Genomic DNA, 16,027 nt, shown 5'->3' with positions numbered 1-16,027 from the left:
AGTTTATGGAAAAGGGACGGAAAGCAAGAATATGTTAATGTTTCTCCGGCTAATATCCAGACGGTGCTTGCAAGCTGGCATGGATGACCTTGAGTCTTGCCAAACTAACTATTAAACTAAATATTTTCCAACTTGATCCACAGTCCCTCGCTACTCATTTGGAGCCTTGTTGAAACTGTCCAATTTTGAATTCATATGGTTCTGTCAAGTACTGAGGCGTTGAGAATGGCGCGCGATGCAGCGAAGCAAAGGTTTGTGTTCAGTTCTCATGACAACCCTGGATCAGAGCGGAACACAATGGAGAAGACAGCAACGTAGTCACATTCATAACTAGAAGCAGCAGTGGAATTTTCGGGATTTTCCGTGAAATATGCGACGGACACGGATATCGTAGATTGATTACCGCCAGACAACTCTCCCTTATCCGTGAGTAATGGGAAATTGGAAACGAGGAAGTTCTTTTGGTATCGCAGAACTCATACAGGCCAAAAAATAACAATAAAATGAAAGAATTGAAAATAAAATAATAAAGAAGGCAGAGATAGTGCTTAGTAATAAGTTAGCCTGAGAACACTTCTGAGGAATTCTTTTTTCACATAACAGTTGTAGCAGTATAGTTTGAGACAAGTTGGAGCACCTACGTTCCATAACCACGATCGCTTTCGTCTATACATAGTCCAAAGATCTACACTTCAAAGAGCTTGATTTTTTCCTACTCCCATCTGATCTTTTTAGAATGTGAATTTGTTGCAACCCAAGCTGTCTGTTGTTACTGATAACCGAGAAAAACTGCTTTATAAAACTATTCACTCCACAAGGCGCCGATATTTCGAGAAAAAGGCTGTTTCCATCTTCTACAGAGCTCTTCCACCACTATTACCTGACCATTCGAAATGAGTTTTCTTCCAGTACTGATCTAATTCAGTTTATTTATGCAATCTTTTTTGATGACCTCATTCCTGAAAGTCTTAGGGAGATTTAACGAAAACGTCTGTGATACACACACATCTGTGTGGAAGCATAATTGTATCAAACGCTAAAAGTTATATTTTATTATTTCCAGACTAAACCAGTGATCAAAAAGACACAACACAGATACAAATCAACATTTCACTTCCACGAAGGAGAAGTGCATCGAGCGCAAAGATCCATGTAGGGGTCGCGGAGTAACGTTTGAACGGACTAATCTTCTTATTTTTTATATGAGAACGAGAAGATTTCTTCTATCTATCCACTTTCAGTGCTCTGAGATCTTCTTTGTTCTTAATTTCATTACACTCAGTAAAGCGCACAAATATGAGTGTGCACTCGGCCACCTGTGTATAAATCTGGCGTTCCTGAAATTTAAAATCTTGCGTTATTTTTAAGAAAAGCAAATAAAACGATCATTTGTTCAGCAGCCATTTCTATATTCACTTCTCATTCTTTGATTCTTCATTGGTGCTACAGTGATCGTAATGAGAACGAGTCGACTTCGAGAGTACAACGCAGGAGGACGCTGAAAGAAAAGATAAGAAACGGCGGGAAAGTTTGAAAAAATAATGGTACATTTTAGGTTCTGAAGAAAAACAGCCGCTTGTTGACATCATCTTCTCTTCAGAAACTCAAATCTTCCCACATTCTCGGATTGTAACATGTTCGCATATTTTCGAAATCACGAACAATTTATGTCGTCATTGTGTTAGGCGCTGCGCATATCGAGGTATGTGGATGTCTCAGCACTGTCTGGTACCTCATAAAACATTCCAGCGCGCTTAGAACGATGTTTTTACTGTTTAGTAATGTATGGGATCGCGGCAATGAAAATTTACTGCTTCGTTTATGCGAATGTTTTTCTGTAGAGCGATTCGTCTTCTCAATTTATCAAGACTGCCTTTTTACGTCTTTCGGATTCACTTTACATTGATCTCTAGCGTTTCTGATCTTCGTCTTAGCCATTGGTCGATATACAAAGAGCAAATGTGGTCCGGAGGGTGCTTGGGATGGTATTCTCACACGAAAACATCGCCGAAACCCGTCATTCTATCACTCTCCACTGTCCATGTTGCACTTTCGAAGTCTACCAATATTATCGAGCAGTAGAATCCCGTAGTGGAACAAATGACGTATCCCCTGCGATTGCGTTGAAGCTGTGATCCAGAGAGAGCGAATACAGCGATCTACTACCCTGCGCTTTGCCAACGCTTTTCGATTCATTCCATCGATCTCTACGTTCTCATCGCCTATTTTTGTTGTTCTGACGACATTAATCACAATCAAATTTTATGGTTTCTTTCTAGAGTGGAGGTGAAAACCGGAATAAGGACAGGTGAAGATGCATGCTGGAATTCATTTCGAAGATACCGACACGTTCACAAGTGAGTACTAGTTTCGGTTGCATTTAATTATATGGGGATCTCTTCTTTTTGAAAATTCTGCGCTCTGAACTGAGAACATCCTGGATCCCGATGAAAACTTCTTGCAATCTCTTGTAGCTTTATTAGTTTTTCAGTTTCACATGCATAAGTAAGTCTGATCGAGAATTTCCTCGATTCTCTCTTCATATTATGCTTATTTCCTGTTAGAAGGAATTCTTATTCGAATATTCGAAAAGAACTTTCTAACGCCACCACTCTTCATCTCCATTTGTTCCAGTAAGCGTCAAGTTATCTTCATGGTAAGTTCCATGGAGAGAGATATTCGTAGATTTGGTGTGGGTGCTTGGAAGTACGTAATTCCTTTTAACTCATGTAATTTCACTTGTACTCGGTGAAAACCGTCTTCGCTCTGCAGATCCGGAATCTAATATTCATCTTGACCCATATTATTGCAGAAGGCTAATAAGAATGATTTAACGTGGGACAACTGAGGATAAGATATTTCAAAATCACTTAATCTTGTTATATGCTTCTTTTTCCCGTATCCCTAATGTCTATTTATTGAGGCATTTCATATTTCTTCAAATTTTCCGAATTTTTTTTTCAAATGGAAAATATAAGAACATCAAAGACTGCTCTAAAAATTCCCAACTATGTAGTCCTGAAAATCTTCTTAAGATGGCACAAAAGTGTCGCGGCTAGGTGGGTTCCAATCAAAGGCACTCCTAATTTGAGTTCTTGAACAAGGCAGCCGTAAAAAGAACAATATTCTCTATGTTGCCAAGCCGTATCTTCCTCTGGATTCTTATTCGCTTTTGAAAACAACTGTTGTTGGTAGTAGTGCAATGTTTTTGCAGCAGGTTTTTTTCTGTATGAGACTGTAGAACATTACTCGTTTACTGAGTGATTAATTAAGAGGAAATATCCATAAATTAGGAACTCGGACGCTGGAGAAGATTTATAACGCTTTGCAGAGGAGCATGTAAGAAAGAAAAGGAAATTTTGCACCCAGCAAGCGTACAAAGTGTGAAAAAAAAACCATAAAAATCACCTCTGTGAGGTTATCGGAACCCGTTATCGGACGCAAAAATGCAGCGCTCACGCCCCCATTGACGGATTTCAGTAGTTAATCCTAGCTGATCTGAATAATCCTGTTCTTTCCTGGTCGATTTTACCAACCTTATTAAAACCCTTTTGAGTAAGGATCTGTTCACAGTTTTTTCGGATAGTTTTTTCGCCTTTTCTCGTCTGCCTGAAAAAGATATTGTGGGCAGTGGAATATAATTTGTTGAAAGCTATAGAAAGGCAGCGTTTGGAGAAATTTCTCCTTCTGGATTCTCTCCAGCGATGAAAATAAATGCTCAATTGAATCAAATATCACATTAAAATTTTTACTTCACAGTAAAAAGACGTACGACAGAAGTGACTAACAATTAACATTCCCCCTTCCCCTCACGTAACTAACCCGTACGTGTTGAAATGCGATTCTCACTGTCTACGTTTTTGTTGAAGAACAAGTGGAAGATGAAAAAAGATCTGTTAGCGAAAAAGCTTCGCCGATAACCGGTTACATTTACAATCTCATCATTTTCGTCTACACACTAACAGCGACATAACAAAAGATGTTCAGACAGAGTAGTGTCAATGTCTATGCATAATTTTCAAGAGAAATAAACATGGTATTTTGTCTCAAGCCATAACACCGTTAGAAACCAGTGGATGTAAGAAATTACGCCAAATCTTATGTTGTATTCAGCTCACCTACTTAGAAGTGGAGAATTCGATTTCAATTTTTATTGATTTGATTCAAGTAAATACGATATTCACTTTTTAAATTGTTTTCTTTTAATTTTACTTATGTTTTTTTTTGAACGCAGCATGAATTTCTATGTTCCACTGTATAAGATCGGAAGCATCATCATAGTTGCGGCAATCTTCCACGTCCTCTACGTTATCACCAGCTCCTTGTCATATCCTCATAATACTTCGTAAACTTGGAGACTGGAGTGTTTGAGAGTACATCGCAATGCTAGCCAGGAACAGATCCACATGATATGAGAGAATGCGCAAATGTATCGGTAAACAGCACTAAATTTCACTTATTCCTCTTTCTTACTACTTTTATGTCTTCTTATGCATCTCGCCTTGAATTTTATTAGCAGTTCATCTATGGTGATTTTCAACTCTCATCTTAGCTGTGTTATGTGCTAAGACTTTTACTTGAGCTGAATTAATGAAAAAAAAATCCTCGCAATATGTACTATATATTATATGTATGCACTACATGTGCATACATACGTCGTGAATTTGTGGATTATGTATCGGCTATATACATAGGTACCTATTGGCGAGGCGAAGAAGAATAAACGAAGCTGTAGACAAATCGCCAAATTGTAAACAGCTATTCATTTTATTTTAGTGGGACGAACTCCTCTGAATCGGTTCTTTTTTAGTAGATGTCCGGTCGTTTTCAATGTGATTCTCTTCTTTATATTAGGACATCATCGTGGATAGCCTTGAGTTACTTAGGTGTATGGTTCCGACAGTTATTGCAAGACATGCCATCTCTTCTCCTCGTCTATCGGTTGTCTCAAATGGCGTTATCCTGAGTTGTACAGTACTCTGGATTAGTATGCTGGCACCAGCCGAGTTGGAAGAAATGCACTACTGAAGAGATCGCAGGACTGATATTGTTGAAGTACTAGAGCATGAGCCAGGTTTACTGTATCGAGCTATTCTTCTTCAGATCTCACTGTCAACCCTCAGATCCTCCTTAAAAAAGTGAAATACTGTTCTCGCAGTATCGTGCTCGTTAGTTCTCTAAATGACCTCCTTCTGCCGTAGCATTGATCAGTGGCTATGATCTCTGACCTAATGCTATCCACTGCCCCCGAAAGTGTCCCACGAAGGGCTTCGCAAACGTAACTTTCTCCGTCCTCTTATCGGATGTTTTGCTTCTTGTTCTTCGCGATTGCTATCATTAGAGAACTTTTGTGAGAATTTCTCGGAACCACGCGGTAATTTGTTATTTGAATCTTATTCACTCGTTCTCCTTTCGTCTGCCTTTTCATCGAGGAATCCTGCACAATGTGATTCATCTGAAGGAGATTCCAGAAAATAAATCTGTCTCGATTTGTTCTTTGATTTCTTCTGCAGCGTTGTCGCGATTTTTTTGTTTACTGAAGCTAATATCTCAAAGTATGCTGCAATCTCGCTGAGCACTTCCATTTTTACTTAGAAGCTCTCGGTGGACTACAGCCAGATCCGCGCATTGTTGACCGCCATGGCGACAGCGATAGAAATTCTGGAGGCTTCCCGAATTTTTTTTTCTGGCTACAATGATAGGATTTCATTGAACTTTCCCGTCTTCCGTCAGCTAACTGTGCAGCTATTTCCTGAGTCTTCCTTCATTTCTTCTTAGCTTAAGAATTGTTGACAATCTATATTTATCTCATATTTCCAAGTTCTTATCCTTGTTTTCAGCCCTCCTTTATCAGCCGCACAACTTCTTTGACTACATTTTAGGAGCGGCTGTAATTTGTATACATACAATCTTTCTTTTAGGGTGGGTTCTTCCTTTCTGATTCCCTTCGATTTGATTGAAAAGTCTTTCCTCTTTGTAAAGTGCTTTAACACATGAGTTCTGGAAAATTCTCTAAAATCTGGAATTTTCTGACGTTCCGCAATGCTCTGTGATCTCAAAAAAGATCGCTGTTTCTTTAAAACTTATGAGGGGTACATCTGTACGCCTCATTGACGTCTTGTCCTGGTTTGACCCCGTAATGTCTACGCCTTGGAAGTGCTTTCGCCACGGAATCAGAATAATCACAAACTTTGGAAGTTTCTGGAACGAACAGTGGTCTCAATTTTTTGAAAATTTCGTTACCACTTTTTGTCCTGAAAGTTTCTAAAAGCTTTATTTATTCATGAGTTCTTGTCACTTTTGTTTTATATTGTAGAATAATTCAGAATTAGCTCGGTAACATTAGCATTCGGTGAATATTAAATTGAGGAAAAAAAGATCCGTGTAGACGACAACCTTTGAGTCACACAAGGATACCTATAATCCATTAAAACAATGTTATTTTTTAAAAAGAAATTAGCTCCTTTGCATTTTTTGAATGAGGGATTGGTACAGGCGTAGGTAACTCTGATCACATACAACAAAAAGTTAATAGTGCACGAGCCGATTCTTTTTCTGCTCATATCTCTACGGAAAAAAAATTGCCACGATACTTTAGAACTATGATAATGTTTTTTTTTAAATGAAACACTGCTTTTGTTGAACCACTCTTTCGAAAATGTTCTACTAAGAACGCTCACTTTGAACCCTGAAAACTTCATTTATGCATGATTGTTCTATGTTTAGAATATTACCTCGGTGCCCCTAGGTCCCATACTTTCAAAATTCTTCTAGTTCTGCAATCTGTACCTCTTTGGAAAAAGTAGCCAAAATTGCAGGCTTTTTCCTTTTTATTTTCGATGGAGCGACTCAATTCGCCCAATTCCAATTTCTTCCTTTGTTTGGGCACTAAATTGAACACTTCGACAGTCGAACCTGCCCTGTATATTCTCGAAAGCGAGTTTCTATGGAAGTGAACGTTTTTTACCCGGTGATCAATAAATTTTATGAACGACCTCCACAGAGTCGCCACTTCTTACGCAAAAATGTGATCAGCAGTTTTGTCCGCCGTTCATTGTTCTAGGTCTCGAACCTGTTTACACATCCATGTCTACCCTGTTCCAGAATATTTCAGAAATAGTTTTTTTAATAGAAATAATGTTGTTTTTTATTTCCTCATAAACACATTTAAGGAGGTTCATTCTTTTCCTGTAAAATCATCTGATAACTATTTCGTTCCGAATTATGCTTTTTCCCTTTCAAAATTACTTATTTCACCCAGTTGAATATGTTTATGGCCAGGATAATTTCCTGTCATTGACCATTATATTTTCAGTTGGATAATAATTTACGCTGTTTTTTATCATACTTGTCGTTTTTCGTAGAAGTTTTTCTTAGCGGGAAAACTGTGAACATTTTTGAAATAAAAAACACTTGAAGATAATAAGTAAATTTGGAGTAGGGTTTAAGGTTTTGCTGCTCTTGCTGTAGCACCAAAGGTAAGATAATATACAGCTGGCATCTCTATCGGTATTCTCTAACCGAGATAAGGCGATTCTAAATATGCTTGATGAAGTTCTACGCAAATAAATAAGGACGGGACCCTCTTTTTAGAACTGGACCCACTTTGAACTCCCAGTGAAGGAAAATCATAATTATAGGGCGAATGTTGTGCAGTCAGTAAAATGTTCAGCCAGAAAAACAGTAATCTATGAAAGAACGGACAGAGGGGTGCTTTCGAATGTTTCTATGGAGCGAAGCACAGTAAAAAAAGTAAAGCATAGTAAAATCTCCATCTGAGCGGCTTCTACCCTACTGTCTGCCCTCGGTCAAGCCTCTCGGAAATTGTTTTGTACCAAGCGAATCCCTTTTTGGGGTGGGAACTGTCGGGCGCATCACCTAGCGAGATCGAAAAACTTGAAGAGAACTCAAGGAGGAAGATTGTCTTGTTCAGTTCTACTTTCATTGTTCCAATCTCTCATAATTTCCCATCGTTTATCAGGTGAACAAAGCTGGAAAAAGCCTCAGAAAAGAATCGTTTGCAAATTAGTGATTTTGTTCCTGACAATTCGCTTATGGATACTGCCATCAGTGAGCAATCGTTGCATTCGCGTTACGCGAATCTTCCAATGATTTATTGCGTACGACTTCGCTGCTGTGCAACCTAATCATGCGCAATTGGAAATAGGATGAAAAATGGTCAGAGACACACCACATTGCGCACGCATCACATAGATTTAATCGACTGTGATGTACACTTTCAATCGCAGGGCCACCATGGATTTTAGGTCTTTTTAAGCACCTTAATGCGATCCTGTTTTCTGGTGTTTATCATGATTATTACATTAATTTTGTGCTGTAATACAATTTCTCTTTTATTACAACTCTCCAACTGTATTTCATTTAACACTTATACTGTATCTTTACGCGCTGTTATCTACACTAAAAACTGCTACAAACTCGTCAATCCTTTTTCAATGGTTATGGAAATGTGCTGCTTAAAACGGACTTTAAGTCCGTTTTAAGCAGCACATTTTATTAAATTAATTGCACTCTTAAGTTACGTTACAGTTATGTGTGTGAAGCGCAAATACATTTGCCGGGCATCGAATACATTGTGTCCTTACGAGAGCATTCTTATTTGGATCATGAAAATTACATTCAAAGGCAAGACAAGACGAGTAAACCTTGTTGAGATCTCTCATGCAATATAGAATGTAGTGTGTAAATTGTGAGCATGAGCGTTGCCACGCTCGATCTTCCTCATCGGCCTGAAAAACGGCGTGGAAAACTTCTACGATAACTCGTTACACCCTTAACTCCATATTGTCTGTGAGAAATCCCAATATCACGAGTTTCCGTACCTACAGTATATTACTGCAAGTGGAACTGTAACGGAAGCGAATGACATCTCAACTTACTGTCTTATTCACTATTTCACGGATGCCTTTGAGATAACGCCCATGTAAAGGACAAATACATTACAAAAATGAACTGGATAAAGGATTAAGTTTATAAAGTTTCTGGCGTTAATCAATCCGCTTGGGATGCGCCCCCACGTTCACTTCAATTCAGAATCGTTTGAGGTTTACGAACGTGTATCTGGCCTATACAATGACTTGCGGTGGCTAGCCGATGGTCAAGTCAGTGTTTTTATCCTCCCAGACAAGTCTGGTACCAATTTATATACCCCGGAGGGATGAAAGGCTTGGTGAGAACTAGGGCGGATTCGAACCTCCGATCGATCGTGCAGGGAGCTGAACTTCTAACCGCTACACTACACCCGTCACAACAAAAATGAACTGATGACTAATAATAAAGTGGCTTTAAAGGCATCACCCCACGAATCCGGAGTGATACGGATTTCCGGTGGAGTATTCGTATATGGGATCGTAGATTATGGGGAGGAGGGTGATTCCGTTCATTTCTTCCTAATTGTCGTAGAAAACGGCCCGGAGAGTGTTCCGGCGCACCATTTTCTACAAGGAGTTCGGTTGGAGCGCGCCAGCCCTGTGCGGCGCCGCATCTTCCGGGCCGTTTTTTACGGCAACTAGGAAGAAAAGGACGGAATCACACCCCTCTAATCTACAATCCCGTATACGAATACTCGACCTGAAATCCGTACTACCTCAGATTCGTGGGGTGATGCCTTTAATCAATCCGCTTCGGATGCGCCAACGAACGCGTCTACTTCAATTCAGAATTGTTTGAGTTTGTTTACGAACGCACGGCTGGTTTATACAATGACTTGCGAGAACTAGCCGATGTAATCAATCAAAAGCGTAAAAATTCGAACTTCCTTGAATCTTAGCATGAGAAGTCCTACTTGTCGATCATCAGTGTGAAACAAGGACCAATATTTTGAAACTATTCATTACGATTAATAAAATAAATTATACCGGGGACCATGAACTCGCCTGTCTTGCTGAATGGGGATACTACACGACCTAGAGCTAGTATTTTATCCATTTGTTCGATCGCGTACCAAATTCGCGCAGTGGTCCATCCTTCTGCGTGGGACACAAAGAGCATCAAACATTTCTTTGAAGGAATTCGTAAAGAAATCTGACCATCGGATCGGCCGTCTTCCTGTAGTGCACTTAATATCGCTCGAAACCCTGTCCTTCACGGCTCTGGTCCAACGGTTGTCGTTGAAGCGCACGTGTCCAGCCCACCTTATTTTCTGTACTTGGAAAATGCGGGGACTTATCTAATCCTCGGTCGCTGGCGTAGGATAGAACTTCGAATGCCGTCCCTCAGTTGCGTGAAGTGGGATACTCCTAGCATCGCTCTTTCAGTTGAGCGTTCAGTGACGCTCACCGCATTTTCTTCCTGCTTGCGATGTGCCCAGGTTTCTGAAACAATGGTCAAAGTAAGAAGTACGGTGGTGTTGAAAAGGAGATCACAGGCCAGATGCTCTTCATGTTCATCTCCCGGACCCAGATAAACGTAGCTGGTGAATTTGGATATGTTCGTTCCGTTGAGCGTAAATGGGGCATCTGAGACCCATCCGTTTCGCATGAACATCTTTTTCAGATTCAGATGAAGACCATCCACATGATGCATCCACATGTTTCGTCGAATTCGGTCAGCATTCGTTCTGCTCGACTGATGCTAAATGTTATCAGAACGATGTCATTAGCAAAGCGCAGACAATGTAGCTACCGACCGTCAACCTTCACTATCATGTCGTCCTGTTCCACATTTCGTACTGCGTTCTCGAGAGTTGGGCGTAAATGTTTTAGATGAAATTCTGTCACTCTGCCGGTCCTCTCTTTTCACATCGATGGTCTTGTAGAATGGCGAAATTCTGGTCGTGGAAGTACTGTACGACTCTCGCCTTACCTTTATGTTCTGAGTAGGGACGCCTTGGTTGTCCAAGGCTTCCATGACCGCTTCCGTCTCAACTGAGTCGCAGACATCTCTTCAATCAATCTTTCTTCAAGTCGGTAAAGGTGAGACAGAGCGGCATATTCTACTATCGGGATACTTCGATGAGTTTCGAAGCAGTGTGAATGTGGTCAATTCTGCTGAACTGTTTTTGACACCCTGCCTGCTTCTATGGTTGTTCTTCATCTAACACCTTTTCAATCCTGTTAAAAATCACTCCTGTAGAGAGCTTGTGGACGGCTGATAGTAAGCAGATTGGGCGATAGTTGCCGATATCATGTGGATCTCCCTTCTTATACAACAAAACAGTCCTGCTCTCTTTAGGAACTTAGAATTCCGAGAGGTAATGTGCAAAAAGTCTCGCCAGAGTGTTGACAAGTACTGGTGGGAGGTTTTTCAGGCGTTCTTATTTTATTCTGTCCATACCGGGTGCCTTACGAGTTCCCAAAGGCATGATAGCATGTCGTACTTCGCAAGGAAGAACCTCTAGAATGGCATGTCCATCTTCCCCCAGATGAGGAGGCAAGTGTATATGGCTGACGAAGAGATCAGAGTAGACGTTGTACATGATTTTCTCCACTGCTTTTGAGTTCCGGAAAGCACGTACCTTCGTCCTGCTATTGACGAAGCCTCGACGGGTTTAGCGAATGGTTTTCCAGCTTCTGCATCTTTAGGCAACACTTCCGTTCTTTCTCTTTGAGGTCTTCCTTTGTCATCTGTCTGCAAAGCATTGCAAGCTGTCGTATCAGCTCAAGAGTTTCGAAAGACGGGTGTGTCTTGGCGGTTTTAAAACTCTCACCATTCCTCATGCAGTTCTGAAGGTTTTCAGCGAGCCGGTCGTATTCCTCTTCGATGATGTCCATGACGGTATCTTTCCAAAAGCCTGCAAGCGAAGGAAATAGCTCTCAGTCGGTAATGGTTCTGGAAGTTCGCTTTGTGAACTTCGCGGATTTCTCTCCTCTCTATGTAAGAAGGGCAGCCTTCTTCGAAGAAGGCGATGGTCAGATTATGTATAGAACTTTGACACAACAACGACATCCGTCTCGGAACCAATGACGATGATGTGGTCAGTTTCATTATGGTACCCTCCATCAACTGAGCTCCGGCAGCCTCTCTCCTTGTTCATTCCATTGAAGGCTGGGTTCCGATGTGAAGTTCTGCAGGCGTTCTTCTGAAGCCAATTTTGGCGTTGAAATCGCCAAATATAGCATTGTAAAAGATATGATCTTCTCTGCAGAACTTCTCCAGATCCATATAGAATGCTTTGACTTCTTCCGCTTTGTGGCTTGATGTTAAAGCGTAAACGAAGAAGATGGTCAAAGCTGGCGTTGAACAATGTCTTCTCGTCCGTAAACGTCCGATTCGGTTTGTAAGTTGTTCGAAAGGGTCGATGTTTACTGCCATATTCGTGTTGGCGAGGCACCAACTCCACGAACTCCTCTACTGTCGCATGTTCCTAAGAACAGTTCCTCTCCAGTGTCATACACGGCATTCAGTGGGTGGCGTCGCCTCATCTCGGTCAGTCCGATGACGTCGTGCTTAAATTTCCTTACTTGCATCATCAGATCTTCAATGGCCGCGTCTGATGCAAGCGTTCGGGCGTTATAGGTACAGATCGTCATCCTAGTCCTTTTCCGTTTCGGTAGTCTGCATGATTCCTGCAACCTCGTCTTTCCTAACGTACCAGGCTTTCCTTCGGAATCAGAAGACTCTTTTCTATTACTGTGTTTTGCATAGAAATTTAAAACCCATGGGCATGTTGCAAGCCTCTAGTCCCATGAGTTTTGGGAGAACGTTGCGCTCTCCCGGAGTGGACAGGTGGAGCTTATTTGTTGGAGGCGACTCTAAACCGCCTTCCTTGCACCTCCCAGTCTCTTGATTGCAGGCTTTTGGCCTGACCGACGTGCGGGATACGGTAGTAATATGAGCCGATCCTGGTACAGCAGAAACAGGGAGTCCATCTTCTGAATCTACCTGTGTCTCAGGGCAGGTACAAGGTCGCTTTTGTTCCGGAATTAGCCCCGTATCCGCCACCTGGGTACGCGCCACATAGCCTCGCGACTAACTGTTTTCCCTCTAATGAGGGAGATCTGTGGAACAGTGTTATAGTCTGGTCAAAACTAAATGAATCACGAGTGTAGTTACGGTGCATTTGCGTACGCGCTCGAAACAGTGCGGTGGAGGCAGCAGTTGAAACCGAGGTCGTCGTGAACTGCAGCGATGGGTGCTGCCACCAAGCATTTCACCATGCTCCTACCCGCTACGCTCCACCGAAGCGCCTCGAGAGAAGCCACGACACGCGATGGCGTACGCGCTTCATGTCGTTTTGACCCTACTATACCTGTATCTATACAACAACCTGTGAAACAGGTTCTTCCCTTTGAAGTATACCTAAGGGCGTGATCATATTTTCCAACTACGAGATCTTTTAAAATAGCCAACTTAATAAATTTTCCCCGCAGTCCTGCAGAAACACCAATTTTCTGATTCCCCAGAACTATTTAGAATTTTCCAATAGATCAATTCCTAGGAGAAAGAGACTTATTAGACGATAGCGTAAAATTGTACAACATTCAAATTCTTGTCAGTTAGGCTGCCCACCTTGTTGGCAGGCCATTATTATCTAGGTCTCTATATAGCCAGCCACATTGGTATCTCAGGCGATAGTCTCAGGTGATCACAACGATGCCACATCGCTCGATTCGTCTAGAGACATTTGAGTGTAGAAGATGCAACGTTTCCGAAAGAATTCTCAACAAAAGTTCATGGTGTTCCTCAGAAAGACCAAATTAATTTCTCAATATTGCATACATTCACAGGAAATTAAAAACGGCGAAGAAGGCTACAAACGACAATCACAACAATGAAATAAACAAATTATGCGCAACAAATCAGTCATAGTCATCATCGAAAAAATCGTAAACATCTTTGTTCTGATTACACGGTGTAGGAGTTCCAAATATCCTTTCTTCGCTTCGAGGCGGTGACAAAGGATTTTCTTGCTCCTGTTGCCACGCGGTGAAGGCTTCTCGATATGCTGTTAATAGCATTTTTTACGGTTTGCCAAACGCATTCCTCTGAATGCGGACATACGTTGAAGTACTTGAACACAATCTAGATATATATAAGATAAGATGTCAACATCTTTAGCGAAGTTTGTCACTACATAGTGAAGACAAAGATACCTGACGTATAATATTTTTCCTATGTTTGTCCTTCTTTCTATCGTCAATTGGAGCTTCGAGGTGTCGTTTGGGAATATTTCCCCCTCCAGCACGAGAGCAAATTCACCTATTTTTCCACGCTTCAACACAAGTATATCCACACATGTGGCAGTTGACTGTGCACTTCATCTTTTATCTCTTATCCATTCTAAAACATTCACAGACGTGCAGCATAAACAAGATTACGAAAAGAGTTCATTACAATTCCGCTTAGGAAAACTGTAGTGCAAAGTTGGTTCTCTTTTTTTTGCAAATTCGTGTAGTGAATGGGCGGCAGCTCTTCTGCCATTCAGTGGAAACTGACAAGCAGCAATTCATTAAATCGTTGTTCAATTTAGAGTTTGATAGAATAGAATAGCAGCTTGACAATTCATCACGAATGAGAGGGCAGTACTGTGTTTGCTTTAGTGTGATTGTAATTTTTGTCAGTTAGGCCTGCCCACCTTGTTGGTAGGCTATTATTATCTAGGTCTTTACAAAGCCAGCCGAATTTGTACCTCAGGCGATAGGCTCAAGTGATCACAACGGCGCAATTATGACCTTGTAAAAGGTATGATCTTCCCTGTAGAACTTCTCCAGGTCCATATGGAAAGCTTCAACTTCTTCTTCTTCTTCGTAGCTTGATGTTGGAGCGTAAACGTCGCAGATTGTCAAAGCTGGTGTTGAACCACATCTTCTCATCAGTAAACGTCTGATTCAGGTCGTTGGTTGTTCGAAAGAATCGATGTTTATTGCTACATTCGTGTTGACGAGGTCACCAACTCCACGAGCTCCTCCACTGTCGCATGTTTCTAAGAGTTCACTGCCGCATGTTCCCCTCAGTCAGATGACGTCTTTATCCTAGCTTACATCATAAGATGTTGAATGGCCGCATCCGTTGCAAGCGTACGTGCTTATAAGTAAGTAAGTATATAAGTATAAGTGCAAATCTCATCCTAGTCCTTTTCTGTTTTGATAGCCGAGATGACTACTCCGGAGTCAGGAGATTTTTCTTATTACTGTGACATACGTAGAATTTAAAATCCATCGGCAGGTTGCAAGTCTCTACTTCGTCGGGTTTGTGAGAGTATGTTGAGCCCTCCCAGAGTAGACAAATGGAGCTAATTTGTTGCAGGCGACTCCAAACCGCTTCCCTTGAACCTCTCAGTCAGTTGGTTGCAGGCTTTTGACGTGCGGGATACAAGGATGTCGTGAGTAAGTCCTGGCGCAGCAGAAGCAAGTAGTTAATTCATTCAATTCCGCGAATTCACCCGCGTCTCAAGGCAGGAAGATAATCACTTTTGGTCCCCATCAGCCACCTGCGAACGCATCACGCAGCCTCGAGTGTAGTGTACTGACCGACTGTAGTCCTTCTAGTAAGGTAGATCAGTGGCCGAAACGTAAGTCGTAATAAAGGGTTTCACTAATCTTAGCCCTAGCTTCACATTGATAATGATCATGATAATGCATCAATTCAGTGTTTTATACTCCCACGGCGTTAGTGTAGCGGTTAGTGGTTCCGCTTCGTGCACGTTTCGAATCCGCCCTAGTGCTTACCAAGTTTTCATCCCTCCGGTGTCGATAAATTGGTACCAGACTTGTCTGGGAGGATAAAAACACTGACTTGACACATCGGCTAGCCACCGCAAGTCATTGTATAAAAGCCAGTTACACGTTCGTAAACCTCAAACGATTCTGAATTGAAGTGAACGTAGGGCGCATCCCAAGCGGATTGATTAACGCCAGGAACTTTATCCTTTATCCTTATACTCCACAGCAAGCTTGGCACCAATTTATTGATCCTGGAGGAATGAAAGGCTTGGTTTGCTCTATTGTGGTTTCGAAGCATCAGCTGCCCACGCAGTCGCAAGGACACCTCACACCAAATGCGCTCCCATAAATGATGGGTAAAAAGTGAAAATTATTTGGACGTATTGATGGTTGGTTTTATACTC

At 41.5% G+C, this 16,027-nt stretch overlaps 2 protein-coding genes across 4 annotated transcripts; one reads left to right on the top strand and one right to left on the bottom strand.

Annotated features, from left to right (window-relative positions):
- Positions 1–195: 195 nt before the first annotated feature.
- RB195_006189 (uncharacterized protein) lies at positions 196–5,028 on the top strand (the record flags this gene model as incomplete). The annotated part of the gene is made up of 3 exons (XM_064179128.1): positions 196–251; positions 2,280–2,357; positions 4,887–5,028. The coding sequence occupies 3 exons, from the start codon at positions 196–198 to the stop codon at positions 5,026–5,028; spliced, it is 276 nt and encodes a 91-aa protein (XP_064036114.1).
- A 5,157-nt stretch (positions 5,029–10,185) lies between these two features.
- On the bottom strand, positions 10,186–14,774 carry RB195_006188 (uncharacterized protein; the record flags this gene model as incomplete). 3 transcript variants are annotated; one of them, XM_064179126.1, is made up of 5 exons in its annotated part: positions 10,186–10,593; positions 10,825–10,903; positions 11,477–11,618; positions 11,669–11,752; positions 12,293–12,491. In XM_064179126.1, 5 exons carry the CDS (start codon positions 12,489–12,491, stop codon positions 10,186–10,188), a joined length of 912 nt encoding a protein of 303 aa, XP_064036112.1. The 3 variants fall into 3 exon arrangements, with proteins under 3 accessions (XP_064036112.1, XP_064036111.1, XP_064036113.1); XM_064179125.1 differs by lacking the exons at positions 11,669–11,752; positions 12,293–12,491 and adding an exon at positions 14,634–14,774 and having other exon boundaries at positions 11,477–11,589; XM_064179127.1 differs by lacking the exons at positions 10,186–10,593; positions 10,825–10,903 and adding an exon at positions 11,276–11,405.
- Positions 14,775–16,027: the final 1,253 nt, after the last annotated feature.

Source organism: Necator americanus, chromosome I (assembly GCF_031761385.1).
Source record: "Necator americanus strain Aroian chromosome I, whole genome shotgun sequence".
In the NCBI taxonomy this organism is placed as follows: domain Eukaryota; kingdom Metazoa; phylum Nematoda; class Chromadorea; order Rhabditida; family Ancylostomatidae; genus Necator; species Necator americanus.
The sequence above is the reverse complement of the archived record's forward strand: the minus strand, read 5'-3'. Positions and strand labels throughout refer to the sequence as shown.